At 45.9% G+C, this 27,299-nt stretch overlaps 12 protein-coding genes across 12 annotated transcripts; 5 read left to right on the top strand and 7 right to left on the bottom strand.

Annotated features, from left to right (window-relative positions):
* Positions 1-218: 218 nt before the first annotated feature.
* On the top strand, positions 219-4,335 carry N7457_003225 (uncharacterized protein; the record flags this gene model as incomplete). The annotated part of the gene is given in 13 exon segments (XM_057174270.1): positions 219-336; positions 549-641; positions 727-788; positions 1,066-1,117; positions 1,408-1,503; positions 1,881-1,939; positions 2,192-2,269; positions 2,804-2,824; positions 3,565-3,618; positions 3,733-3,822; positions 3,842-3,886; positions 3,939-3,963; positions 4,211-4,335. Coding segments are annotated over 13 exon segments (918 nt in total), but the record flags the coding sequence as incomplete, so codon positions are not given.
* Positions 4,336-6,497: 2,162 nt separating this feature from the next.
* On the bottom strand, positions 6,498-7,879 carry N7457_003224 (4'-phosphopantetheinyl transferase family protein; the record flags this gene model as incomplete). The annotated part of the gene is made up of 2 exons (XM_057174269.1): positions 6,498-6,546; positions 6,642-7,879. The coding sequence occupies 2 exons, from the start codon at positions 7,877-7,879 to the stop codon at positions 6,498-6,500; spliced, it is 1,287 nt and encodes a 428-aa protein (XP_057034420.1).
* A 367-nt stretch (positions 7,880-8,246) lies between these two features.
* Positions 8,247-9,106, top strand: N7457_003223 (pyridoxal 5'-phosphate synthase subunit PdxT; the record flags this gene model as incomplete). The annotated part of the gene is made up of 2 exons (XM_057174268.1): positions 8,247-8,479; positions 8,536-9,106. The coding sequence occupies 2 exons, from the start codon at positions 8,247-8,249 to the stop codon at positions 9,104-9,106; spliced, it is 804 nt and encodes a 267-aa protein (XP_057034419.1).
* Positions 9,107-9,258: 152 nt separating this feature from the next.
* On the bottom strand, positions 9,259-10,027 carry N7457_003222 (nuclear cap-binding protein subunit CBC2; the record flags this gene model as incomplete). Its single annotated transcript, XM_057174267.1, has 5 exons — positions 9,259-9,388; positions 9,445-9,636; positions 9,689-9,733; positions 9,783-9,880; positions 9,962-10,027. 5 exons carry the CDS (start codon positions 10,025-10,027, stop codon positions 9,259-9,261), a joined length of 531 nt encoding a protein of 176 aa, XP_057034418.1.
* A 228-nt stretch (positions 10,028-10,255) lies between these two features.
* On the top strand, positions 10,256-13,076 carry N7457_003221 (uncharacterized protein; the record flags this gene model as incomplete). Its single annotated transcript, XM_057174266.1, has 4 exons — positions 10,256-10,561; positions 10,636-12,747; positions 12,801-12,964; positions 13,019-13,076. The coding sequence occupies 4 exons, from the start codon at positions 10,256-10,258 to the stop codon at positions 13,074-13,076; spliced, it is 2,640 nt and encodes an 879-aa protein (XP_057034417.1).
* Positions 13,077-13,508: 432 nt separating this feature from the next.
* N7457_003220 (uncharacterized protein) lies at positions 13,509-14,075 on the bottom strand (the record flags this gene model as incomplete). The annotated part of the gene is made up of 1 exon (XM_057174265.1): positions 13,509-14,075. One exon carries the CDS (start codon positions 14,073-14,075, stop codon positions 13,509-13,511), a length of 567 nt encoding a protein of 188 aa, XP_057034416.1.
* An 884-nt stretch (positions 14,076-14,959) lies between these two features.
* N7457_003219 (uncharacterized protein) lies at positions 14,960-15,694 on the bottom strand (the record flags this gene model as incomplete). Its single annotated transcript, XM_057174264.1, has 1 exon — positions 14,960-15,694. The coding sequence occupies one exon, from the start codon at positions 15,692-15,694 to the stop codon at positions 14,960-14,962; it is 735 nt and encodes a 244-aa protein (XP_057034415.1).
* Positions 15,695-16,527: 833 nt separating this feature from the next.
* Positions 16,528-17,229, bottom strand: pin1 (peptidylprolyl isomerase ESS1; the record flags this gene model as incomplete). Its single annotated transcript, XM_057174263.1, has 4 exons — positions 16,528-16,537; positions 16,598-16,714; positions 16,774-17,174; positions 17,227-17,229. The coding sequence occupies 4 exons, from the start codon at positions 17,227-17,229 to the stop codon at positions 16,528-16,530; spliced, it is 531 nt and encodes a 176-aa protein (XP_057034414.1).
* Positions 17,230-17,956: 727 nt separating this feature from the next.
* N7457_003217 (DNA-directed RNA polymerase II core subunit RPB9) lies at positions 17,957-18,875 on the top strand (the record flags this gene model as incomplete). Its single annotated transcript, XM_057174262.1, has 5 exons — positions 17,957-17,966; positions 18,053-18,197; positions 18,285-18,626; positions 18,694-18,754; positions 18,831-18,875. The coding sequence occupies 5 exons, from the start codon at positions 17,957-17,959 to the stop codon at positions 18,873-18,875; spliced, it is 603 nt and encodes a 200-aa protein (XP_057034413.1).
* A 236-nt stretch (positions 18,876-19,111) lies between these two features.
* On the bottom strand, positions 19,112-19,708 carry N7457_003216 (mitochondrial 54S ribosomal protein uL14m; the record flags this gene model as incomplete). Its single annotated transcript, XM_057174261.1, has 4 exons — positions 19,112-19,182; positions 19,253-19,477; positions 19,556-19,640; positions 19,694-19,708. The coding sequence occupies 4 exons, from the start codon at positions 19,706-19,708 to the stop codon at positions 19,112-19,114; spliced, it is 396 nt and encodes a 131-aa protein (XP_057034412.1).
* A 1,272-nt stretch (positions 19,709-20,980) lies between these two features.
* Positions 20,981-23,014, top strand: N7457_003215 (SET domain-containing protein; the record flags this gene model as incomplete). The annotated part of the gene is made up of 2 exons (XM_057174260.1): positions 20,981-21,094; positions 21,155-23,014. 2 exons carry the CDS (start codon positions 20,981-20,983, stop codon positions 23,012-23,014), a joined length of 1,974 nt encoding a protein of 657 aa, XP_057034411.1.
* A 687-nt stretch (positions 23,015-23,701) lies between these two features.
* mrh4 (ATP-dependent RNA helicase MRH4) lies at positions 23,702-25,603 on the bottom strand (the record flags this gene model as incomplete). Its single annotated transcript, XM_057174259.1, has 1 exon — positions 23,702-25,603. The coding sequence occupies one exon, from the start codon at positions 25,601-25,603 to the stop codon at positions 23,702-23,704; it is 1,902 nt and encodes a 633-aa protein (XP_057034410.1).
* Between the last annotated feature and the right edge of the window lie 1,696 nt (positions 25,604-27,299).

Below are 27,299 nucleotides of genomic sequence, written 5' to 3'. Positions count from 1 at the left end.
AAAAGCACCTTTATAACAATCTCTGATTTTGGGGTACCTTTCAAATAGGGCCCTAGGAGCTTTAAAAACCCATTAGCACACCCTATCTCCTACGACCTCTTACCTCCCGGCTCTTACTAACGCGTAACCTACGTATAGCCTAAGTTATGGACCCCTCGACGCCCGACCGTCCTATCTCTAACTTAGACGACGACGTAGACTTCACCCGCCTATAAGCACCGGAGTCCCCTATAAACTTCCGCACTACGAAAAGAATTAAGAGCACCTACGCTAACGTGCCTCCCCCGGTTCTAAAAGGTCCTAGTACGCTAATCACCGCCGTATCGGCCGCTATCCGTAGCTAGCTCGACTAGGCTAACTATAAACTTACCGTCCGGAAAGAGGTATACTAGTCTTTAGCTAATACTATCGACCTCTTTATCCTAAATAATAGATAGCCGGATAAGAAGGCTATTACCTAAGATATTTATACTAGATTCGCCTACTTTATCTCTATAACGAGCTATACCGATATTAACGGGGCTACCTTTATCCTAGTACGGGTATAGAGTCTACCTATAATAAATATTACCTCCGGAAAAGCTATCTCCTACGCGGATATAGCCTAGACCCTAAAAAACTCGGGCGCGGATATACTCCCCGTTAAGACTTAGCGGTTAGCCGGATCGGGATAGGAAGAAAAATCTATATATAGCGGATCTACTACGTTAACTAATTAATATAAAGACCGCCGAGTCCTAATTACCCTTAAGCTATCTCGGCTCCTTAAACGCCTAAAACTATACTTAGTTCGCTAGACTCTTACTAAGCTTATAAGCTACCTTACCTCGATAACCGAAATCCTATAGATAGAGCCTATATATATAGGCTAGGCTATTATCTTAGTCGATATAGCTATATAAGATAAGCTAATTAAACCTAAGAACGCTAATACTATCTACTAAGTACTCGGAGTAATAGAAGTTATAATCTCTTAAAAGTAGTATAACTACGTAGTCTAAGGTATATCTATTACCGTTATAGTCTTTAATTATACTTAGCTTAATACTAATAAGCTTATTAAAGATAAGGCTACCGCCTAAGCGGGCGCTAGACCTATTAATTACTACCTATCTAGGTATAGACCGAATCTAAATACTAGCCTTACTATATAGATTATCTTATTCCTATACCTAGTTAGGTCCTTTACGCTATTTAATACTATTAAAACCTCCCGCCTAATCGATAAGAAACTACCTATTATATAATATAACCTAGGCTACTAAGGCTACTACTTTCTACTAAAGTACTCTAAAGTCCTATATTATATAAGATATAGCTAGTATACTAACGAGTATAATAGACTCTAAGGCCCTAGCTATACTAACGAACTATAATATATAAACTACTATAGACCCTTCTTAGTAGGATACGAACTCTACCTAGTAGCCCCTAAGTATAAAGGCGGGATCCTAGTATACCTAACTAAGAGGGAGCTTAATAGCCTCTATAGGTATAAGGACCGTTATTATAAAGATATCTATATATAATAAACCTATACCTAGACCTAAGTATAACCTATAATAAACCTACCTCTAGGTACTACCGCTATTCTAGAAATATAGATAGCCTTAGGAAGGACTATAGAGGGCGATAACTAATAATAGACTATCGCTAAAAACTAATAGCGCCGAAGTATAGCGTATAACGGTAGCTTTAATAAGATCTTACTACGAAACCGGGCCTCCTAAGGCTCTAAACCCTTACCTACCTTTATAACGATAGATAAGATAGCTAATACCTATAATACCTAATATTAAGATATCTAACCTAGGGATACTACGGCTAAGGCTATAATAGGACGCCTAAAATAGACCTTATAGTCTACTAGATAAATATAGGGAAGTTACCTCCCTACTATACCGTACTACTATATCTAGTCTTTAAGGTAGAATATAACGTAATATATATCTAAGAACCCTTTACGTACTCTAGTATTAAGACCTCTAACTACCTTAGCTATAACTACTATACCCTAATAGACTCTTAGGACTCCTTAGACCCTTAGTAGAGGGAGGCCGAACGCCTAAGAGTTATAACCTATATATAGAGAAAGAATAATCTTTTAGCCTAATAGTACTAACCGATTACGAGCCGCGACCTCCTCTAGGTTAGTATTAATAGCTACCGGATCCTTAATATATACTAATAGCCTACTATACCTAAAGTTATCGAGTATATTACTAACCTTAAGTTAGGTCCTAACTACCTAGCTAGAGGCGACTTTAACGTCTAGTATAATACGTTCGAACCGGGCGTTATAAATAACTATTAAAGAAGCGATCTTACTTATTAGGCGGCGACCTTAGGTATAGACTATATAGGGGAGCTAGGTACCCTAATATATATTACCGGCTATATCTTTAACCTTACCTTCTTAAATATATAGGCTACCTATATAAAGATCTAAGAGGACTTATACTATAGCTTAGACTATAAGATATAGATTATTACTATATCTAATATTAATAGGTATATTATAGATATAACCTACCGAAGGGTCCTAGATAAGGACCTCCCCTAATTTACCGGTCTTATACGCTTAGATATTATATATATACCCGATATCTAGACCCTCTCTAAACCCTATTAGCTTAACTAAGCCGCGGAACTCCTTATTATTATCTTTATAGAGGCCGTAGAGGTAGTAAGCCGCGAGCCTCCTAGCCCTAAGATAGCCCCGTAGTAGACCCTAGAGTATAAAGCTATATATACTACCTAGAAGGCTATTAGACGCTCTAACCCTAGGGCTACTACCTAATAGAGGGAAGCCTTTAAGAACTTAGTACGCTATATAAAATAAAAGTACTAGAAAAGTATTATCGATAAGGTCTAGACTAATAAGGACCTCTATAATATTATAGCCTAGTATAGACTAACCCCGAACCTAAAGGTACTACCCCTTATAATCGATAGACGCTTAGTAGAGGATACGATAGCTAAGGCTAAAACCCTATAGGAAGTAGTACTAGGCCGTTTTATTAAGGACGACGACCTTAAAGCTAACCCTATTAAATACTAGATTAGGGATAATATTACGACCCTCTGCTAGGAGAGTGCCTTATAGGCTAGATCCCGCCTAGTCCAGTGACCTAGAACCCGTGACCCAGTAGGGGTAGCATGACCCCCCGCCAGAGACCGCACCAGGGAGACTGAGTCCTGCCGGGTCAGGTGACCTAGTCCCGTGACCCGCCAAAGGTTATCTATATAGAGACTGCCAGGGGAACTTAGCTCTTTAGCGATTAGTTTATGAATATACTAGCACCCTACTATTCCTTCACTCTAGTTCTATATTACCTACTAGGACCCGCTAGCACGCCGGTCCTAATAGATAAGTACCTCCCCTAAGATACTACTATCTCTATAGAAGAGCTTAAGATTAATACTATTAGAGTTATTAGTACCTCCTTTAGAGTAGATAGTATTACTATTAGACTCCTAAAGGCCTACTAGGTAGATATCTAACTTACTATATATACCCTCTTTAGCCGCTATCTAACCGCTAGGTATTACCCTACCCTATAGAAGTTAGCGGAAGTAGCTATACTACCGAAAGTTAGACGAAAGGATAAGTCCTTAGTCTACTTTTAGAGACCGATCGCCCTACTATTATATATCGCTAAAAGTCTAGAACGGATAGTTATAAAGAGAATTGTATAGACTATACTTACGTACTATATACTTAGCCCTTAGTATAAGGGGGTACTCCCTAAAAGATCTACTATAGATCTAGTAACCGCCTTTACTTATAACGTAGAGGCTACTTTTATTAGCGGTAAGATAGTTACTATAGTTACTATAGACGTCTAAGGCGCTTTCGATACCCTACTTAGGAAGCGTCTACTCCGTTAGATAGTATAGTAAGGCTAGCTACGACCCTTTATATAGCTAGTCGATAGCTTCCTTACCGGAAAGAGGGCCTAAGTACGACTAGAAAAGGCTATTACGCCTAACTATATAGTCTTATATAGTACCTCTTAGGGCTCCCTCCTATTACCTATACTCTTCTTACTATATCTTATAGAGCTACTTCTCTAAGATATATACCTACGCTTCGGCTACGCTAATAATCTAGCCCTCTACTAGGCTACTAACTCCTTAGAATAGAACTATTAGCTCCTCGCTAATAATATCTAGTTTATCCTAGACTAAGAGGTAACTAATAAGGTAGTATTCGCCCTTAAGAAGCTCGAAATAATATATATTACGCGTAAATATATAGATAATACCCCTAGGATTAGAGTTAACGATAACCTTACTATTACCCCTATTACTACCGCCGAGAAAGCTAGATAGTAACTAATACTTAGATAGCTAAGGGTCTTCTTCGATAAGCGCCTTACCTAGCGATAGTATATAGCGGTATACGCCACTAAGACCTAAGCCCTTACCTAATATATCTACTCGCTAGCCTATATAGTAGATAGGCCGCCTATCTCTTTATTAAGAAAGGCTATCGCTACTTATATTATCTTATCGCTACTATATAGTACTAAGGCGTAATATAAAGGCCGTACGAAACCGGCTAGATATACTAGCTAGGGCGAAGTTAGCTCCCGCCTTAGATAGTATATTAACCTAGTAGATAGTACCTTTATACTTATCTTACGCGGAGTCCTCCCTATATAAAGGATTACCCCGGCCGCGACCTTTTACTAGGACGTAAAGCTTCTATCCGCGATAGCCGCCCTTAAAGACGCTAAACTCCGCTTTACGCTATATCTATATATAATAGATAAAGACTACCCTCTTATATAACGGATTAACCCCCCGCTTATTATATAGGGGAGAGGTATTAGTACTATATAGGCCCTAAAAACGAAAGTATAACGCCTAGAATACCTCCTTCTATAGATCCTATAGCTAGTCTTATATAGCCTCTATTATATACCTAGGTACCGAGATAACCCTACTAAAGGCCTTAATAAAGACGTAGTATTATCTAACTTTAAGTTATAATAGGTAGGACTCCTAACGATAGATATTATAGTCTTTATAGATAGCTTAGAATAATAAATAGAAGATACTCGCTATATAGGCTATAGCTATATAATCTATACTAATAACGTATATATTATAGATAGCTTTAGAGTGTTATATAACTAATTATATATCTTTAACGTAGAGGTAGTAGGGGCCTAACGTAGCCTATAGAAAGCCCTTAAAGTCTACCCCCTAGGTATAATAATCTAGCTCTACCTCGATAGTACCTTAATAATATAGGGTATATATAATAATATACCCTTTATAATATAGTAGGTATTTATTAAGTATTATAAGACTATAGTATAGCGTAATATTAGAGTCTACTAGTCCTTAGGCTATATAGGGATAGAAGATAACGAAACGGCTAACGAACTAGCGAACTAGAGAGCCCTCTATAGGTCCTAAAGTAATAGCCCGTAAGCTAAGTCTACTATTAGTAGTATTCGGTCTATATACTAAAGTCTATAGAACGAAGTACGATTCGAGTAATAGTAGAGGGCCTTCTTAAAGCTCTTTACTTAGTACTAGCGGTAGGAAGGGGTATATAAGGTTAAGGACCTCCTAGAACTTAACTTATAACGCCTAGTACTATACCGCTAGCTCGCCCTCCGGTCCTTATATAGGGACTTTAGCTAGTATTACCGTAAATTCCGCTATAAAGATACTAATCTTACCTACTCCTATAGTAGGCCGAAGACCCCGGAATACCTCGTACTCTACCGGAAAGCGAGGCGTAGTTTTAGGGACTAGCCCGAAAGGCTATACTACCCTCCTTAGAGTAGGGAGGAAGCGATAGCCTACCTTAAGAAGCTAGGCCCGAAGGACTTTAGCGAGCTACTTCGGGTCACCTACTTCTACTCGGTAATCTATACTAGGTAACCTACGCTAAAGTATAGTCTACCTAAGGGATCTACCCCCCCCCCCCCCCGAACGCTCCCTATACTACGTTTCCTATATCTATACCTATATATCCTAACTAAATACCCTCCTTAACCCCCTTTTCCCCTACCTAACTAGCTACCTAGGTATAAAAACCCCGCGAAGAGAGGACCCTATAGCCCCCTCTTACCCTATACCGAAGCGGGCGATAGCCCGCCTAAGACCCGAGTACTAGCACCTCGCGAACTATAGGTAGGACTATCCCTACCACTAAAACACACTATATCTATCTCAATCGGCGGAGAAGGACGGGCAGCTAACTAGAAGCCGTTAGGGCTCATCATATAAGAAGGAGTTGCTTTCTATAGGTGCACAAACATATATATAATTCCATAGCTTAGCACGTCCTAATACCCTAAGGGAGGTAGCAGGAGCACGGGCTACGCCCATGCTCCGTCGGACGTTAATTAATACAACAATAACAACAATCGCGGTAAAAAGCTCGCTCGGAAATGCCACGAAGAGATGCAACATGCAAGTATATCCAAAAGATGATCCCTTGGTCATATTTTAGGCCAAAAGGACTTCGAAACCTAGAGGTTCAAGTCCGGAAGTGGGGAAGTCGAAAAGTTGGACTGGCTGCTACGAGGATCAAGGATTAGTAATTGAGTGTGACTATGGATGACTTTTGGAGGAAAAGTGCCATTATGTTAGATAGATTCGGGGAAGGGGCGTACCTGGAGCTAGGATGGGGGTCAGATGAGTGCAGGCAGCGGCCTTCGGCACAAGGCCGGATATCGAGATCGATATCAACCTCCTGAATGGGCAGCCAGGGGTCGGAAATCGCCGAATGTACACGCCAAGGATCCCGTTCGCCGATTTCACGGATTGCAATGGGGGCAATGCGGACTTGCTGAGCTTCGTGTTGAGGGTCGAGGATAGTGATGTACCCAGGTAGATGGTGATTGCTGTCATTCATAATCTTCCGGGAAACCGTACTGATATTGGGACCGGAGGCAGCTGTAGCGACGATGTAGTCCCGCTCGAAACCAACAAGTTGGACGCGTGCAGAATTGACGGGAATGCCGTTCAAGGAGATATTGACATCACTGTAGGGCGGGCCCCATTTTTGGACGGACGACGCAATTGTCGAGGTAGGATGATGGGCATTTGCGAGCCCTTCGACGGGTTCGGGAGGGACGACGTTAGTAAATTCTAAATCCTTTATCCAAGTGGCTAGAAGGCCATCTCCAGTCATTTTCAAGTAAGCTTCTTTGAGAGCCCAGATTGAGTAGAACAACCGGACACCGTAGGCAGCGAGGAACTCTTCATTGTCTTTGCTCGGTTCACTATTACTCAGACCAAGCTTGCGAGCTAATTGAAGAGTCGTGCTGGGGTTCTTGATGGTTGTAAGTTCACGGAAGGAGAGGACGTCAGTGAAGACATCGACAAAAGTTGCGAGGCCGGCGAGTGTTTTGGGGGGACGATCAGCACGCCGACGAGCAGGCTCATCGACACAGGCAACGTCAATGCCCACGCGAGGCGAGGTTCGTGGTTCACCTGTGGAAGGGTCGGCCTTTACCGCACGTGTGCCTGTCAACACAGTGATACCAGCCTGGTGACTGACGTTGAACTCAAGAGTAGAGTCATAAAACGGGCGATTTTCAGGTATGGGAGTACGCTGAACCTCGATCTTATTCCATGGAACACCAGTGACTTGGTGGATATAGTAATATTTCAACAGCTGGGAAGCCAAAGACATGCGCTTATCCGCAGTTTGATAGTACTTCTTGATGGCTGTCTGATCAGACGGAGTTAAGGTCTCGATCAATGGTAGATTGGTCGATTTTTCGTCCCAAGTTCGCACATCGATATACCATCTGACCAACGTGGGTTGTCCGATCATGGAATGATCAACGTTCTCCAAATTGGGTTCCCTCGAGCTATCATCAGGCTTGATCTCATTAGGATCCATTTTGGCCTGAATTTGGTTAGTTTATACATTTTTAAAGAAGTTCAAGGGAACTATAGTTGCTCACAAGACCAGACACACCGACTACCACCATTGTATTATTATTGCGGGGTCTCATGTATTCACACCAGCCGCATCCCCGATAGAAGCCATCTTCGATTCTTATCGGACTCTATCAGCACGTGGATGATAAGATAAGTACATGTGGAAATAGGTAGAACGGCACGTGATATCTTCATTGCTTCAAATAACCACTCACGTGAAGATAAGTTCCCCGCCGGAAAGTCTAAGTCACGTGCTACCAAACGAGTCATCAGTATCAAGATCAAGCCGAACTCGGAGATTCCTCAATTCTTTTTCCTTAGAGGCAATGGCTATCACCGTTGGAGTTCTGGCCCTACAGGGTGCGTTCTTTGAGCATGTTCAGTTATTGAAAAAAGCCACCGAGCAAGCCCCATCGTCCGAATGGAACTTCATTGAAGTACGAACGCCACAGGAACTGGCAACATGCGATGCTCTGGTCTTACCTGGTGGCGAGAGTACTACCATGTCTTTGGTTGCAGCAAGGTCAAACCTTCTCGAGCCATTGCGGGAGTTTGTAAAGTAAGTGACTGGTCTCAGGTCATCCCAATCCGATCTAATATAACGGGCGTTCGCAGAGTGGATCGCAAACCAACGTGGGGTACATGTGCCGGGCTCATCCTGCTTGCGGAGTCTGCCAACAAGACAAAGAAGGGCGGGCAAGAGCTCATCGGTGGTCTTGATGTTCGGGTGAACAGGAATCACTTTGGTCGACAGACAGAAAGCTTCCAAGGCCCATTGGATCTCCCGTTCCTAGGTCAAGATGCGCCTCCCTTCCCAGCAGTATTCATTCGAGCTCCAATTGTGGAACGAATTCTGCCGCATCACGAAGGCATCCAGACCGAAGAGACTCAACACGACGATGTTGTCGTAGCGCCATCCAGACAAGTGCGTGATTCGGTGGCGGAAGCAGCGACCGCGGAACATGTTGAGGTACTCGCCACATTAGAGGGAAGGGCAGCTCAAAACGCCACAGAGGGCCGAGATATCAATCCAGACAGGGAAGTTGGCGATATTGTCGCAGTGCGACAAGGAAACGTATTCGGTACCAGCTTCCATCCGGAGTTAACAGGCGATGCAAGAATCCACAGTTGGTGGCTGCGCCAGGTCCAAGCAGCCGTGCTGAAACGAAACGAATTGAAGCAGTAAATAAGAAGCAGCATTAGAAGTGGACGGGAAAAAGACACTTGTATATAGGGTATTCGGTGAATAGACATTTCCTGTTTCTGCTAATTGGATTCACTCGCCACGAAGTAACGCCGTTGCTTTGCCAAGCCAGTACTTTTCCATTATGTCCTGACCTACCTTCCGGCACCGTATTCATCTTCCTCACGCTGGCGCTGCTCATCATAAGCGCGGCCATACCCACCACGGCCCGGATCGTATTCTTCGCGGTATTCATCACGCACTTGACCGCCAGATTTGCCTCGTCTGCAAGAAAAGTTAGCCATAACAAGCCCGTAATCCTCACGGCCGAAGACACAAACCCGAATTGTCGCCCTTCTTCAAATCCGGGGTCAAGATCTGTCCGGATGATCCGCTCATCGAGCTTTGTTCCTCCAATGTACTTCAAGCAATCTAGCGCATCCTGGTGGGTATAATACTCGACGAAGCAGAAACCGCAGGGTGTTTTATTGAATCGGTCGAGACCCATGACTAGTCGCTTGATTTCACCGCACCTAGGGCTCAAAGTCAGTCGTAGTCTAGAATGAACCGAATGTGCATTCTCACTTGGCGAAAAGCTCGTGAATTTGTTCTTCGGTGGTATAGAAGGAACTTGAGTCGGTCAGTAACGGTCTTGCATATAGGTGACATGTTTGCATACAGATTTCCCACATAGAGGGTCGTCGCGTTTTTCAACTTGTCGTCGGGTTTCTCCTGCTGTTCCTCTTCCTCGCGATCATTAAATCTGCGTCGCTTGTTCTGGGGTGGTTCAGCCTCTATGTTCCATTCGGTCGGATTTGAACGCAGCTTGGTGAAGCGCATTCAAAGGAAAGTTCTTACCTTGCCCGCATAGTATGCGCTGGGTCGATCGAGGCGATCAACTGTGTTCACAGACAGCAAGCTCATGGTGAAAGATTGGAGCAAAGGGTGAAATTGGAGGGTGTGGTTGATGGACGGCAGGGAAGCAAAGCAGCTCGGAGCTGGAAGATCTTGGCACCCATTTCCATTCCGCATCAACAACTTTGCTTTTGCCTGTTTCACAGCGCCAACTTGTCTACTATCTCTTACCGCCCCAGGATGGTCTGAAAATCTTAACAAGTGCTGGTTGTACAATTTTCTTACGATTTATCCCTCATGCCGAAGGTCAACAGTTATGCGCCTGCCTGGCTTTGCCGGCCGTCGCCTGGCGCAAAGTTCTTGTCTAGCTCATCACAAAGTCCAGCGGAAGACTTGCAAGCTGGATCTAAACCTGCGAGTAATGGCGCTACGCGAACAATCGCCAAGAGGGGGAATGAAGTCTTTGCTGTTGTGGACAATGAAATCCGGTGGTCAAACCTTGCCAGACTCAAAGACCAATGGCAACAACAGACTAAGCAGAAAAAGGGATCTGCTGGTCAAGCTGAAGACGAAATCGACCACACTCAGCTTCCTCCCTACAGGGTATGAATACCTAGCATGAATAGCGGTGAAATCCGAACCAGGTTCAATTGGATTGTGGCTAACATGTTGTGCAGGTTTTAGCAGTGCCTGTGTACGGACTGATCAGACAAATCATTCCCTCCCCGAACGGCGCCTTCCTTGCGATAGTCACTGAACACACTGTTCACATCTCTGTCCTCCCCGATTCTTCACACCTTTCATCCTCTGACTCCGATTCCATCCGGCTGAAGACATACCAGTTAGGACCTACGACCCATGTTATTCCCGAGGCTCCGGTGGTGTCGGCGCTATGGCATCCACTCGGGCTGCATAGCAATCTAGGGGGTTGTATTGTCACTGTCACAGCCGACGCTGCCGTACGTGTGTGGGAGTTGGACAGAAACAACCACTGGTCTTTCGACCAGCCAAGCCTGGCGATCGATCTGAAGAAGCTTGTCGATGGTACCTCATCTGATCAGGACTTTGCGCCTTCTGGATTCGGCAAGAACAAGGGATTCTCTGCCGATGCCATTGATATGGAGGTTGCATCGGCCTGTTTCGCCGGCAGCGGGAACGAGAAAGAAGATGCATGGGCACCTATGACCTTGTGGGTGGCGATGAGACCTGGTGATCTCTATGCGTTATGTCCTCTTCTGCCCTCCAAGTGGCAAGCCCCCTCCACAACCATTCCATCACTTTCTGCGGCGATCATTCCGAAGCTTGGTGCTCTGGAAAACGAAGCCGAGGAATCGGAGGAGGAACTTATTGCTTGCCGGCAACAGTACGACTGGCTATCAGAGCTTGATGAACAAGAGCCTCTGGATGCGCCTTCTAGATCCGAAACAATCCAAGGTGCAGATGTGTTCACTCGCCCGGCCAACCCCAGCGCCATCCCGAGATTGCAAGGGCCTTTCCGCTTCGATAATGGTGATGAGCTCGATGATCTTGACCTCTGTGATCTTCTTGTCATTGCTTCTAGTTTGAACGTTGAAGACCTCATGATGGGCGAGGAGGAAGAATTAGCTGTGGAAGCTGGAAACCAAGATAAGCTATCCGCAACGGTTCTCTCTCTGACTAGTGGGAACGGCCGTGTTCACATTTGTCTAGAGCTTGATGGTGTTGAAGGGCAGTGGCTACCGAAAGCTAGAAAGAACGCATTCCAAACTCCCTTGTCAGAGCCATCTGATTTGATCTTGGTCGAATCGCTGGATACTATTAAGAACGGCCATGAATCAACTTCATGGCCCACATTCACTAAGGATGTCCATTCTAGATACTCATTCTTTGTCACAACAGCCACTAACGTGGTGTCCTTGTCTCTGTCCGATTGGATACAGAGACTGGAAGCTGAATTACAGGCTGAAGACACCGCAGGCTCCGCTTTCCGACTTCAAGTCCTATGTGACGGAAATGTGACCAAGCGAGAGAAAATCCTGCAGGTTTCGGATGCCGATATTACAAGCCAAACCGAGCATCTTGCTGCATCTCTTGTCTTCTATGACTTTGATCTTGGCTATTTGCTTCTCACTTACCATCCTTCCAATACCTATTCAGCTGTCATGGATGCACCGGAAGATTCCCTGTCTGCGGCACTGGACAAGTCACTATACGAGCCGAAGGCACCAGTGCCAGCCTTGCCGATTCTGCCCCCGAGCCGGGCCCCTTATCAAGTCCCCGCCATTTTCTACGCCAATTCTCCCCTGGATTCGTTTGTCGAGAAGCATGTCCCACACCGGCAACGCCATACACTCAAAGAACAAGTGCGCCTGTCACCTGCGACGTTGGACCTTGTGGCCACGGCGCATCGTGTGCTGTCTGCTCATACAAATGCTCTTGAGCGCGCTGCCTCTGATCTTTTCCGCCGCTGTGAGCGACTTCAAGGCGAGATGCAAGACCAATTGAAGCAGCTCGCAGATGTCGCAGAACGTGTCAAGGGTGTCACAAGTGAGATTGGGGAAGATGGATGCCGCAAGGAGGGAGTTCGAAATGGAGAAGCGCTGGATAAGAGATTACAAGCTGCCCAGGATAAGCAAAATGAGCTCAATCGACGATATGAGGCATTGCGTACGAAGGTTTTGAACTCGGGAGGTCGACCTCTCAGTGAAAGGGAAATGACTTGGGTGACCGAAGTAAAAACTTTGTCTGCATCCTTGCGGCAGGATGGAGACCAAGAGGAGGAACAGCCACTGATCTCACGATTGGACACTGTAAGCATCTCATTTTCCGGTTTTCCGTTGGTCAAGAACTCACATTTATCTAGGTCAAACGTCTTGCTCTGGACCTTATCTCCCAAACCAAGTCCATCGCGGGCAAAATGCCTTCTCCAGAAATTGGAAGTCCTTCCACTCCTGGAAGTCTGACTAAGGTGCCGCAACGACTACAACGCGCCAAGGTTGCAGACGCGATGAGGATGGTCGAACGAGAGTGAGTGTATTCTTCCATCCATCTATCGTTGAATGAATGGCTAATTTCTTCTAGGTCTGCTGTCATTGATGCAATTACCTCGCGCTTGGAACGACTGAACACAAGTCTGTGAGCTGTCTGCTTTGCATGTTGTTGGAAGATCTACTTTGGTAGTTTTCCGCTTGTATGTTATTACGTATCAATTCGCGATGATTGTGAGAAGAGACATTGGATGATTTTAGAACCATGATCCTCGAGGTCACCACCCATTGTTGAAAAATATCATTTCTGCTCTGTCTCTAATCTTGTGCCTACTTCCAGCTGGTATATGGATCCTCGGATATTTGTTCTCTTTGTGGATTCAGAACTAGTTCATTCTGCTTTCTTTCCTGTTTACCATATGACTATTCATCGTAGTAATTCTAAACTGTTCTTCGAATAGTATCAAAGCGATTATGAATGAATCACGACTTGAACTGAAAGTTTTCCATGCCAAAGGTGTGGTCTATCAGTATGTCAAGCTACCTCGTACATGCTCCAATCCACCTCTTGTATCTATTCCATTCTATTCTGTTGGGTAGTACTCTTGCGCTAAGTCATAGAACAGCAGTGATTGGTCCTCCAAGCTCTTGATCGGACTTTTAGGCCTAACATGAGGGCCCACCATACTCTGGTAGACATCATTGTTCTCAGTATCTCCACGGTCGAGCTGTTCCTCCTCCGGGGTTTCTTCGTTGATATATTCTTCACAAGAAGCAAAAGAGTCGGCGCCATCAGACTCGCCATCTGATAAACATTCGGATGATGTCATCTTGTTTCGCCTTGCTCGATAGTCCCTCCCCATTGATCCAAGTTGCACCGGGTCACAGGCCCTGGTCAAATCGAAATCATTGTCCTCTATTACAGGACACAAAGCCGAATGAATCTCATAGTACAATTGTGGTGTTGAGGGCCGGGAGCATAGGAATACTTCGGCCTTGAGATAGCCATCTTCATCGTCTGAGCTTATAGCATTCCTGTCTGTGTCGCTTTCGCAATCTGGGTCGACATTGACCCACTCCTCGCTTATGCGCCTGTCTCCCCTTGCCCAACAGTCTTCGCATGTCGCAGTGTGTGACTCGAGTGTAATCATTCTTTGACCATAGCAAAGCTCCTTGTCGGCGCATTTCTCTGAGTCTATATCCCAAATGCAACCACACATAGTATACCTGCATGTCCGGAATACGCACATCGTGATGGATCAAAGAGGTTTGAACTCTGGTAGATTGACTTCTTAGAGAGCAGCAGCACTTAGTATGTTGGTAGGAGATTATAAGCTTTGAATTCCGTATTATTTGTAGTTTAAGACTGAAGGGAGCGTCCATGTTGTTGGGTTTTAACTCCGGATTGAACAAAGAGCATGCGGTCATTGCGACTAGTTTGCTGTTTGCTTTGTCGTCTCTTTATCCGCCTTCGTTTGAATTATTAATTGGGCTTTCATTTCCTGACTTCTTTGTCTTTTCTTGCACTGTAAAGACAATGACCCTGGGTCTTAGCTCTTGATTCTCCCTCGGGGTTACTGTCACAATATAGGGCTCATATATGCACGTGACCATGCGTCCAATGTTTACCTTTTCCTATAGGAAATTAGATACCAAAGTCTTAGTCCTGATGCTCTGAATAGCTTCTTATCATGATTGGAAGTAGTGGAGGGCTAGGGATTAGTGTGTCGTGGTGGAATCAAGTTAAGTTCGGCGCAGATCATTTGGGTTAAATTGCGACTAGATACAGTGCAACGGCCCTAGACTGCCATAATCCATAAGAAAGTACATGTTTTTTTTTGTAATTTGTGCGTATTTCGAAGAAAAAAGTAAAGAAAACCGAAGAAACAACCGCAACTCCCAGGTATCTCCATTCATTATCATTCCCGCCTTGCAGATTGCTTCTCAAACCCGAAACCCAAGTCATATTGCAGTATTTGTTCGCTCAATCACAGTCGTGGAAGATCCAATTGAAGGTATTGGACTGGAAGACAAATCAGTTGGGCGAAACTGAAGCTGAAGACGGACCGCTGATGTGGAACGAGCGGGCCAGCCCCTCGGGCTCTTCGACGCGGTCTTTGATCATGAGGTAAACATCGTCAACGACTTCTTCCCAGAGAGGAAGAACCAGGCCTTCAAGACAGGAATCCCATTCCCACATGTCATTAGCAAATTTGCCATCCCACCAGGTACGCCACTCCTCATACTCGTGTTTCTTGTGGCCCATAAGACGGAAGGCAAGGTGTTCGACTTCGATGCGCATCTGACGCCAATGTTGATAAGGACCGCTCATGAATAAGTCAATTCTTGTGGTATATTCAGAAATGTATCTGCCATAGGCGATTGAGTCGACACAGAACCGCAAGGACTCACGGGGGATCTTGGCTGAAGTTGCGAGGGTTGGATCAAGTATGTCCCAGTCTTCCTTCCATTCAAGAAGGCGTTGCATGGAGGCTTTATGCATCTTGTAGCTTGCTGAGTCCTTATCACTGGGGCACATCTCGAAATAGCGGCTGTCCCGCATCACCATGAGGGATTTCATGCTAAAAATAGCTACCGTAGCTCTGTACTCCAGATGAAGCATAGCATCGCGCACTTCTGGGGGGACAAGAATCCATCCGGGAATAACAAAAGCTTTTGAGTCCCCCGTGTAGTCGAAGATCGAGCGGCGTGGGTTGAGAAGGCGCGTCATGGACAGCTTCTGTCGAAGTTGATGGGTGGCGTTGCTCATTTTGAGTGAGTGTGAGCGAGGAAGTTGAGGAGGAACACAAAGTTATAGAGAGCGATTGTGATAAAGGAAAGGGTTTGAGATGAGATGTCGCAAAGTAAAGTAGAGGGATGTGTTGTTGTCTGTAAGAGAACTGGTGTTTTATACAGATATTATGCCCCTTAGGATCCTACTTTGACTTCGATGGCTATAGCTAATGTTATTTTCCCGTTTTTCTTCCCATGTTCTATTGTCATTTGAAGCCTTGAATTGTCCTGTTATTGGCTCTCCTAGGCATCTTCGATTTTAGAGTTCGTGTTTACTTCGACGCTTCCACAGATTTGATATCAGGCATATCTCCGGTGTCCTTTGTAGTAACAGAATAGTAACTAAAAGTAACTAAACCGAAACAAACCAGAAGTACAACATGGTTCGCCTTGGTTTTAATTCTCGTGGCTTGTTTCCAAGGTTGCTGCTGAGTCCAAACGAACGGCGAGTTTCAAGTCCTATGATGATATACTCAAATTTTTCTTTACAAACTACCTCCTAGGTACGTGTATCCTGAAACTCCGTGTCTAGATAAAAGTTGAGTGTCTTTCGAGACATCCTACATTTAGCTTTATATGCGCATGAAAGACTTTCACAGCCTAGGTAGTCTGGCTATACAATTGTTCCTGTCTGAGACGAGACAAGACCATCTAACATCAAAGAACACAAAGGCAAAATCTCATTCTTTGTACTTTATTTTTGGAAAAGATCATTTTAAAGACGTAAGACCAGGATTTCAAAAGCATTTATGCGATCAGAAAATATTACCCGCCGTTGGAATCGGTTGAGACATGCGTAAGAGCAAGCAATTATTGGACGCTGTAGACCAGGGTCAGTCACTGATTTTCTTCCATACCCCACAAATAAGGAAATACATACCGTTCAATCAGGTGGACTCCAGAGGCTGTCTCGATGATACCGCTAACCTGGCCAGGCTGTAGGGCAAAAGCGGCATCTTCAAACTCCTTCTGCATCTCACCACGGCCAAAGAAGCCCCTTCGGATAATTAGCAACATGTCAGGTACAGAGAAGATAGAGCATGGGTAGAATCTCACAAGTCACCCTTCTTTCGGGCACTGCTGCAGTCGGACTCAGCAACTGCCAGATCGCCGAGGCTGATCTCTCCAGATTGAATGCGCTGTTCGTGTCCCTTCAAGATCTCTATGGCCTCCTCCTTCGTACGAGTGATATCGGCTTCTCTCCAACTGCTGGGACGGCGGCTATCACGGTGCTTGACGAGCAGGTGGCTGCAACGAATCTTGCCCTCGCCTTCGCCAGAGGCGTCAGGGCGAGCAGCAGGGGTGTGGTTTTGCGCCATGTAGACTTTGAGTTTCTCGGTATCAGTTTCCGCAGGGGGTTCCCAGCGAGACTCCTTCGTAGATGGGTTGAAGTAATATGGAAGATTCTTAGAGTTCGAATGGCGAACTTCCCAGCCAGCGGGGAGACCTGTGTCGGCCTAGGTCTATGTCAGCTAGGCAAACGTCTAACAAAGGATGATTTCACAATACCATTGTTCCAAATTATACCAAGAGGTTTCGAGTATTTGTGGGTAGAATTATGCTGTACAGATTAATCTGACTCCCAGTGAATGTCAAGTGAATGATAAACGATCTAATCTTAACGCGGAAACTGCGGGGGAAGGTAAATACATGCAAACCACGCAAACACAGTCAAGCTCTAGCTCCCCGCCCTCCTTCGTAGCCTTCCGAATCGATACCATGTACTCCGTGCCTGGGATTAATATACCTACATGCAGGTCTTAGGTACCTACTGCCATGTGGAGATATAGCCGTGTATAATGACATAACTGGGCACCTAAGTACATGGAGAGGCTCGGTTAAAGTGACTCGATACAAGTTATACCTAGGCTACCTCGATATCTATTGACAGGAAAATGCATAAATGAAAAAAAGTAAGCCATTACATTCTCTCATCTAAATGGGAATCATGCCTGTTTCAATCAGTACATGTAGAGAACCAATGAGAATGCTTATGTCGAGCTGAGCCAATGACCATTGTTCTTGCCTAGTTGGGATTCTGTCAATACACAATACACCCTGATCAATAAGGCTCGAGTCAGGTGCCTTGGAAGATAAAAGCAGTGCCCCTCCCACGTGATTCCCGGGCTTTTATTTTTCCCTTCCACACTACCCTCGGATCTTCATTGTTCCTTTGCCAATCCCTACACGTGACTGTCAAATCCGCGCTAGTACTGTTTGAGACCGCCGCTCATACAATATGCAAGTGAGTACTCCGCACAGAGGGCCCGATATCTCTTCCCCTCCACGCAAGAGATCCTTTAAAACCCCCGAGATCCCTCAAATTCCTGCAAAGCTTGTCTCAATTCGCCTCTCTGCGACGCTTGTTCTACGATCCCACGAAAATCACGTGCCGCAATGTCTGATCATCCTTCGCCCTCCGCTGCTGGTGCTGAGACCAAGCAGTCCGGCCAGATACACTTCAAGTTCTGTCGCGAATGGTGAGCTCTCGATAGATTTCTAATGCAGTTTCAGTGCTGTGGCATTTACTGCTCTCTCGCCACAATCCCACGCTAACCATACAGTAGCTCCAACCTTCTTTATCCGAAAGAAGACCGCGTCAACAATCAGTTGATGTACACGTGCCGTACCTGTCATGTCAGCGAGCCAGCTTCTTCCCACTGTGTCTATCAAAACAATCTGCACAGTCAGGTCGGCGATACTGCTGGTGTCACCCAGGATGTCACGTCTGACCCCACGGTTCGTCCTCCTGGTTTTTGTCTCCTATGCGGTGACATTATCACTTGTGTTTTTTGCGTTCCCCTCGAAGAGGATGATCTTGAGCCTGTGCTGCCTGCGAGTGCTTGCCTGGATTCTTCGGAGGTTGAGTCCAAGGCCTCTGCCTCCGAACTCTCCACTGCCACCTCTGAGTGTTAAGCATCCACAGGCTAACCCCCTGTGATCGCAGCTTCCACGGGCGAACAAGCTCTGTCCAAGCTGCGGCGAAACCGAAGCCGTCTTTTTCCAATCACAGCAACGATCTGCCGAAACCGGCATGGTGAGACCTGATCCTCGATCCCCTGACCCTAATATAATTGGACTTCATGCGCTGACCTACGCTTTGATTTGCTTAGAAACTTTACTACGTCTGCTGTGCATGCGGCCATGTCTACATGTGACCTCTCGGTGCTCCTACGACACGGTCTCCATTTTCCGATACCCCTGAGTTCTTGTTTTTTTCCCTTTTTGCGATATCATCGGAGTTTGGCGAATATTTCGGAGTAGGAGCAGAGAAACTTGCATGCAGATTTCGGTGGGGGTGCATATGATGCTAGGAATCTTCTAGGAAAATATGAAACGAAATTCTGCCAATGAAAAAAAGAGCGCTTTCCAACAAATCTAGAAACTTGATATATTACACATGGATTGGGGCCAACGACAAGATTTTTGACCACTTCTTGTTCCGGAGCTCTTGTCCAACCACTCCTGTAAAGATATCATCAGTATTCAAATCGTTAAAAGGGGTTGATCCCCATTCCTCCCAAGGGTCACTCACCGTTCATTCTTGTCCCAATGGGATCTCCGGACTTGTTGACCAAGACACAGGCATTATCGCCGAACCGAACAAGAGAACCATCAGGCCGCTGCAGCTCCTTCTTCACTCGAACAACAACAGCATGGCGGATATCACCACGACGGACCTTACTCGCGAGCGCGGCCGCGGTTGTGGCTTCGGAGCCTGCAGATCGCTGCTTCTGGACGACGACGACTATCCGGTCACCTATATTCCGAACCACAATATTAGCTCAAATTCCTCTCTTGCTGCGCCTAGGCAGGATTGAGTGCCGCGGAGACTGACCGATTGTCGCAGGGCGCTTCTTCTTCAGAACGTTCACGCACTCGACAATGGAGGCGCCGGAGTTGTCGATACAACTTAATAGTGTCTGTTGGAGCGAAGGTCAGTATTTTCAAAATCGGTAATAGGAGTCTTGCTCACCTTTAATTGAATCATCGTGATGTTGTGGTGGTCTGTAGATAGTGCCTGTCCGCAATTTGTTCTCGGAGCCGTAGGAAGGTTTCCCGGAAAGTAGGTTTATCCGGACCCATATGCCTCTATACAATGCTCGACGAGACTTCAAGCTTGTTTTGGGAGGACAAGGGGCTTGCTGCTGCTCAATTATTATGTGACTGTAAATCACTTTCTTCCACGGCTACAAGGGGCTGCCTTTTGATAATGCAACTGGCCAATTCAACCAAGCCCTCTCAAACCAAGCCTGAGATCCACTGCATCTCGGGGATATACCCTGGCCTACTTGACCGTTTAGATGTTGTTTTCTGAGTGTTCCTCTCTTGGCAGTTACTTGATACGTATATATTAACTACACTGATATCATTTCTATGTTGTATGCTGTGTTCGGGGAACATATCAGAGAACGGAAGCTCCCCAATGATCCGGTCCAACAACTTCCCCGGGGCCCAGATTCGGGCTTATATGCGACCTCACTCTTTCTTTGCTTTCCGACAGAAGGAGTGCATATGACACCTGAGATACACAGAAACCTACAATCGACCCAAAAAAATCACATTCTAGTTGCAAGAAAGTCGGGAAAAAAAACAGCCTTCATACTGGGCTCCTTCACATCCTATAGCGATTTGGCTACGAAGATCCAAAGATCCACAAAGAGATATGGTATATTTTACGCGTAAGAAAGCAAATCAATAATCGGTTGGTCTTAAAAATGACTTGATTGGATGCATCACAGTGGTTCCACTCTAACAAACTGTTGTGATACGGCATAGGAAGATTGAATGTTTTGACGCACGGTGCATACTGCTGTATGCGAGATGGGCGCGTAGAATAAGGTCAGAAGCACACCGTATACTCCGTAGAGAACGAAACAATACCGATCACCGCCTCTGGTCCGATCATTGGCTAGGGAAACGCGACTGATGTGCATGGGAAAGCGGAAGAGTAGAGTAGAGAGAGACGGCAAGGTCTCCCGAGTGTCCGTTCCGCCCCTAAAAACATCTGCGAAGGAGCATAGTCTCCCTCTCTCCTTGGAACAGCCTCAATGGTGACAATCACTTCACAATGTTCCTCGGGTTGATCGTCAGTCACTCTTTTTAATTTCCGTCTTGCACTTCAGATCATTTTCCGATCTTCCCACGGATCCCCGGGTTCTTTTGGCTCCAACCACCTTTGCACCCACTCTGCATTCCATGAGATCAAGTCTTCTCTTCCACTCCAATCTCTAGTGCTCTTCGGCTTTCTGTTACACCCACCATGCCTCCAAAGAGAGTGCGAAAGAGTTCGCCCACCGTTGAACGTCGCGAGCGCTTGACCCTGGCCAAACTGGCCAGCTATGACGATGTCGCAACCGATGCGCTGGTGGATCACGTATGTTGTTTGCCTACATAACAATACAGATATCTGTTTACTGATCTTCAGTGCTATTAGGCTTATTTTTGGACCACCACGCGCAAAAACCGCACCAAATACAGCCCTGCCCGCGGAATCCACGATGACGATGTTGCGCGCATTCTCCTCCACGATGTTGTTGTTGCCAAGGATGTCCCGACTGCAGAACGCAAACTACTGGATATATCAGGCTTGAAGAAATACATGGCAAATCTCCGCAGCTCTCGAGAGCAGGAGTGGTTCCGACGACATCTCCGCAAGTACATTCATATGTATCTTCCGGACTGTCCGTTCGAGGTCACCACGACCAATCGATATATCATCACGCAACATGAGGCTGCAATCTGCGCTCGTAGGTTTATTAAGAAGGGAGAGGAGATCAAGCACTTGAGTGGAACCCTCGTGTCCATGACCCACGAAGAGGAGTTGGATCTCGGCTTGACGCGCAAAGACTTCAGTATTGTGATGTCGAGTCGCCGCAAAGCCCCATCATTTTTCTTGGGCCCTGCTCGTTTTGCCAACCATGACTGCGATGCAAATGGCAGTTTGACCACCAGGGGCAACGAGGGCATGTCTGTTTTGGCTATGCGTGACATCCACGAAGGAGAAGAGATCACCGTTTCCTACGGAGAGGACTACTTTGGCGTTGATAATTGCGAGTGTCTGTGTCTCACTTGTGAGAGAGCTGTGCGGAATGGCTGGTCTATGGATGTTGACACAGAAGAAAACAGTAAAGAGTCTAGCCCCGTGTCTGAAACTACCCCGGGTGAGGATAGCAATGTTTCCAGGAAGCGCAGACGCAGCTCAGACGCGGATGAGTCTGACAGCTCTTCTATTGTGTCATGTTCCACCCCGCGCAAGCGAACGAAGTTTCAACGACAAGTTTCCAAATTACGAGAAGAAATCTCGGCCTCTGAACTTGCTGGGGATACGTGCAAATCAGCAAATACACCTGTCCCAGACACTGTGCTTGTTCCCACTGCCATTTTGACGGACGCTATACCTCAGGCATCCGACCTGAGGAAACAAATTACAGAGCTGACCGCCGAGGCATCGCCAACTGATTCGCCGACCCCACTTCCAATTCCTGCAGATGCGGAACAGCCAAAGGAAGCTGTCTCGAGCGATCGAAATGAGGCAGGTGATATCCATAATAGTATCCCTGCGGATTGCGAATCTCCAGATTCCACCGATGAATCACACCGGTCATCAGCATCAACTACCCCCACCACTGTGGATGATGTTGGAATCAAGATCAATACAGAAGAACATTCGTTGGAACCGACAGAGTCACCACTGCTCAATGGGGATGATCACCCCGATGCGGCTTCTGAAGGTCAGCCCGCCATTACCCATTCTGTGGACAACAACCCTGGATTAGACGACGCCCATGAGACCGCTGCCGACAAACCCAAGAAGCGAAAGCCTCGCACCAAGCGCCGATTTATCGTAGACTCTGTCGAGACCGAGTCACAAGTCGCCCGAGTCCCCGGAGACTACACTAAGACATCGCGATTGCTTGCACAGAAGTATGACCGCTGGGTGGAGTGCCAGACCTGTGATACATGGTTCCTCCAGTCAAACTCGTACCTCACACGGCGTGAATGTCCTCGCTGCGAACGGCATTCCAAGCTGTATGGATACCAATGGCCATACACAGACAAAAGCCCGGACGGCGAGGACCGAGTCATGGACCACCGCACTATTCATCGGTTCCTATCTCCAGACGCACAATCACGCATTTCCCGTCGAGACCGTGGCGTCAGTTTCGGGATCACCCCAACCCCCGAGCTATCTGATACACATACCCCGGAAACGGAGACCAGCGATGCCACTGAGTCTTGCCGTGATGCTCGGGCAAGCCGGCGTCGCGCTAGAGAACTCCGCATGACTATGTAAACAATACGAATTTTGATCTATCACAAGAGCGAGTACGGAGTTTTGGTTTAGGAGAATGCGCATATGTGACAGTCTTTGTTTCATTTGGCATCATATTGCATGGAAGTTGGATTTGGAGTTTGAATGAGGTTTCTTATAAGGATGCATTTTCAGGTTGGATGTTGGAAGTGGACAGTGTTGGGATTTATTCGCAGAGGATCTCCCTTGGCCCTTCTTGACACATTGATTCAGGATATGACGTTGGATATAGTGGATAATTATAACCGGGTATTCTGAGTTGGATCTCCTCGAATACTCCATCCCTTGGGTTTTGTCTGCTGTTGGAACTAGAACAAGTGCTGTTTTGTAGGCCTATCTGTCATTTATGAACGCTATGCAGAAGCTTTCGCATATTTCTTCCAGACAGAAGACTGTGAGAGGCCGGGTTCATATTGTTGTGACTACAGTTACAATGGATGTGATTGGAGTCAAGCACCAAGATTAATATAAGAGGAGAATTAAGTTCGTCATATATGATTGCATATCGTACATACTTCCAAAAATCCAATGACTATCACAAAGACAATGGGTATAGTCGTTTCCCAGTTCCCAAGAAATCACAACCTCAAATCAACGCCATATATGTTACAAGATTTATACAAAGTGATAAATTCACGCATGCACGTATGTGTGGATCTGGATCTGGATCTAGATCAGAGCCTGGCCACGGAACATGCCCTCACGAACCTCGCGGACAACATCCTTGCGGTCCTTCTTGCCCACCAACACAACACCACGACCACGCTTGCCCATACGGCCGAGACGGCCCAGTCTGTGGATGAAATCGATGGTAGTGTGCGGCACGTGGTAGAGGATGACGGTCTTCACTGCCAGGGTATCAATACCACGGGAGGCGATATCGGTAGTGACAAGGACCTTGGTATCGGCAAGGCGGCGGATGTTCTCTTCGCGCTCAGGAAGTTCAAATGGAATACTTCCAGCAGCGCGGTTCTTCTTTTTATTAATCATAATTTCCTCTGCAGTCGGAGGGAGTTTGACCTCTGTGAACTGCGAGAGAGTCTCTTCCTGTTTCCGGGAATCGGTGTCACGGGACAGCGAGACGGCGTCAATGCCCTTTGATCGCAGGAAACTGGTGACCTCATTGGCTTCCTCGCGCTCATTGACGAACACGATGATCTTCTTGGTCTTCGGCTCCATGTATGCGTTGAGGGGTCCCCATGTTTCAGTGTGCTCGTGTCTATCTCCTGCCTTTCCGATCGACCAGATGACGTCCGCGCAGGCAAGGTTTCGGTTTCCACGGTATGGCTCCTTTTCAATGTCTACGACACCCAACTGAACGCGACGGGGAATGGCGTGGAGGTTCGGAGTCGTCAGTCGTTGAAGATCGGGGAAGCGCTTGCGTAGCTGGTTGTCAAGACTGCGGGGAATTGTGGCCGAGCAAAGAACCAGTTTCTTGAGTGACGGAGAGACCTTGGCGATGATTTCGGTTGTTGTCGGGATGAAGGATCGATCCATAAGAGAATCGGCCTCATCCAGGACAAGGTGGGTGACTCGGCTAAGGATATTGGGGTTTGACTTCGCAACAGATCCCAAAAGATGAGGGGTTGAAACGAGGATATCGATGCCGGCGGGGTGGAAAAGTGTGTTTTTGATCCGGCGGGGGGTGAAGGTTGATGAGATCTCGCCTGAGCGGTACTTGACGGTGTGAGCCAACTCTTTGAGCTTGGAACCAACTTGTGAGACCAATTCGGAGGTGGGAACGAGAATAATGGCCCGGGGGCGAGCGGCATTTGTCATTGGAGGCTCCTCAGGCTCCAGACTAAACGCCTTAGTCTTCATCCTCTCTTCTCGATCTTTTGCCTTCTGCTCCTCGATAACTTTATCTTCTTCCTTCTCGCGAGCTTCAGCACGCTTGACAGCATCGACGATTGGAAGCAAGTAGGCGAGGGTCTTGCCCGAACCGGTCTCTGCAGCCAGGAGATACTGGTCAAAATTGTAAACTTCTTCATCCTCACCCGCCTTCCTCAATTTCTTCTTCTTAGGTTCTTCGAGCAACAATTCGGGGATCGCAAGTCTCTGAATAGGCGTGGGGGTGACATCACTAAGGCCGGGTAGAGCCTGGACGAAGATCGATTGCCGAACTGCAGGAAGGAGAGGGAAATGGTCAAAGCTGGTGATATCGGCAAGTCTAGCTTTGATAGCGGAGCGTCGACCATAGGGCACAGGTGTCAATGTTGTCTGCATCTTCAGTGCTTTGTACAACGGGCTCTCCTTCTTCTCTGTCTTGCCCTCTTCCCCTGAACGCTTGAGGGCCGCCTGTGATCGTGAACGCGGTACGTCTCGAATCCGTGCCCGAGTCTGATTCATTGAGGCAAAGGGACCCGCCCGTTCCCTTCGTGGCTTGTTCGAAGATGGGAGAGATGGGTTGGATACAGTAGGTGACAGTGCCATCCGAGCGGCCTTACGGCGCAATCGAACAGTAGCCATGCCTCGAGCGGTCTGCCATGAAGTCGGGAGAATTGATGGAGCGATCAAGGTCGCCTTGGTTTGGCACAGAAGGCATATCGAGGAGCGTACGGGCAGAGGCATCCTGCCTATATGAATGCGATAAAATGCACGAAAATGAAAATATGAAATGGTCGCGGAGAAGAGGCCAGAACCGGTTCAGATGTTTTTTTCGCGATGATTGTAATACGCTATTCCTCTCTCGGACTAGCGCAGATCACTGACTGACGTAAGATCATGTGATCATGACTTTTACAAAGCCGTCTCGGCCTCAGGCACAACATGTCCTCCAACCAATAATCAACTGCCTTCATTAGTCTTTATCATTCGCAATGTAAAACGAACCCCACTCAGGATATACTCCTAGGTGCTTGGTGTGGAATGGGATATTTAGGACAGTCATTTCTTCTGCCATAGTTTACTAGGGCAACTCCCATTTGTGTTAAAGATCAGAGGTATGATACAGCATGTAGGGTTCAACAATGGGTTCAAATGATACTAGGAATAGGATCTCTCATGGAAGTATTGAATTGTCTGGAGATCTAGATAATATCTGCCTTTTCCTGCTATTTATGCCCCTTTGTGTGCCGAGGATCGGAGTCCTTAATTTGGCCCCCAAAGGTGAGCTTTTCGGTAGAAAAGACAAAAAGGGCGTAGCGTTAATAATCCTGCGGATGAGAGAATCCTGCCTTAGGCATGGTTCTTAACACGCCCCCTCAACGTGCAGCCGTTATATATCGTAAGATCATGTTATTAGGGACTGAGATGAATGAGGTTTCTTAGTCAAAAGGTATAGCTTTTGGACTATAGGAAGGTGTAAAACTAGTAGTTTTATACTACGAAAGACGTAGGGGTTTATTCTACCGAAAGTCTATATATTTTAGGGTCGAGGTTTAAACCTACGATAAACTCTATAAATTTAGGAGCCCCGAGGGGCTTTGTTAGTCTATCTATAATATTTTTAGTCCCTTTTATATATATAAGCTTAATTTTTCCCCTTTTAACTTACTCGCGGATCTAGTGTTAGTATATATCGATATATTTTAAACGTCCTAAAATAGTAGGGTTCTTCGTTATTATAATCGTAGACTAGCTATCGCTATATAAAGGGATAGGGGGGAGGTCTATACTTCCTTAGTAAAAGTTAAGATCTTTTAGTAGTTTTCGTAGCTAAATTACCTCTCCGCTAGTAATTAAGAGGGCTATATATTTAGCTTCGGCGCTTAATTTTACTATACTAGTCTACTTTTAAGATTTCTATAATATTAGACCTCTTACGAGGAAGAAGATATACCTAGTCCTACTTTTACTTTCTAGGGCTAATCCGTATAAGGCGTCGATATACCCTTAGAGGTCCTAATTAGGTCTAGATTAGTATATAATTATATAATAGCTAGTACGTTCTATATAAGTAATTACTCTTTATACTAGATCCTTATATTTAACGTTTAGGTTTATAGTAAACTACGAAAGTATACTTACTATAAGTAAGAGATCTAGACGTATAACTATACTAGTATAGTTAATCGAGTCTATATTAGATTAGTACTATTTTACTACCTTACTTATAACGGTAAGAGTCTCTTCCTTTATTAGGATAATAGATAAAGGGATTATAGGTCTTAAAGTTACGGTTTTTAAAAACCTTTTAACGTATATTTTTTACGAAATTATTATTTTTCCCGCCTCTCTATCGTATACTATTTTTATCGAAAAATAGTAGGATAGCTCGCTAAGGTCCGATATAAACTATTTTATTAAAATAAGGTCTTTTATAGTT

This window comes from Penicillium paradoxum (assembly GCF_028828445.1).
Source record: "Penicillium paradoxum strain IBT 22861 chromosome Unknown utg000003l_segment0_segment0, whole genome shotgun sequence".
Lineage (NCBI taxonomy): Eukaryota > Fungi > Ascomycota > Eurotiomycetes > Eurotiales > Aspergillaceae > Penicillium > Penicillium paradoxum.
The sequence above is the reverse complement of the archived record's forward strand: the minus strand, read 5'-3'. Positions and strand labels throughout refer to the sequence as shown.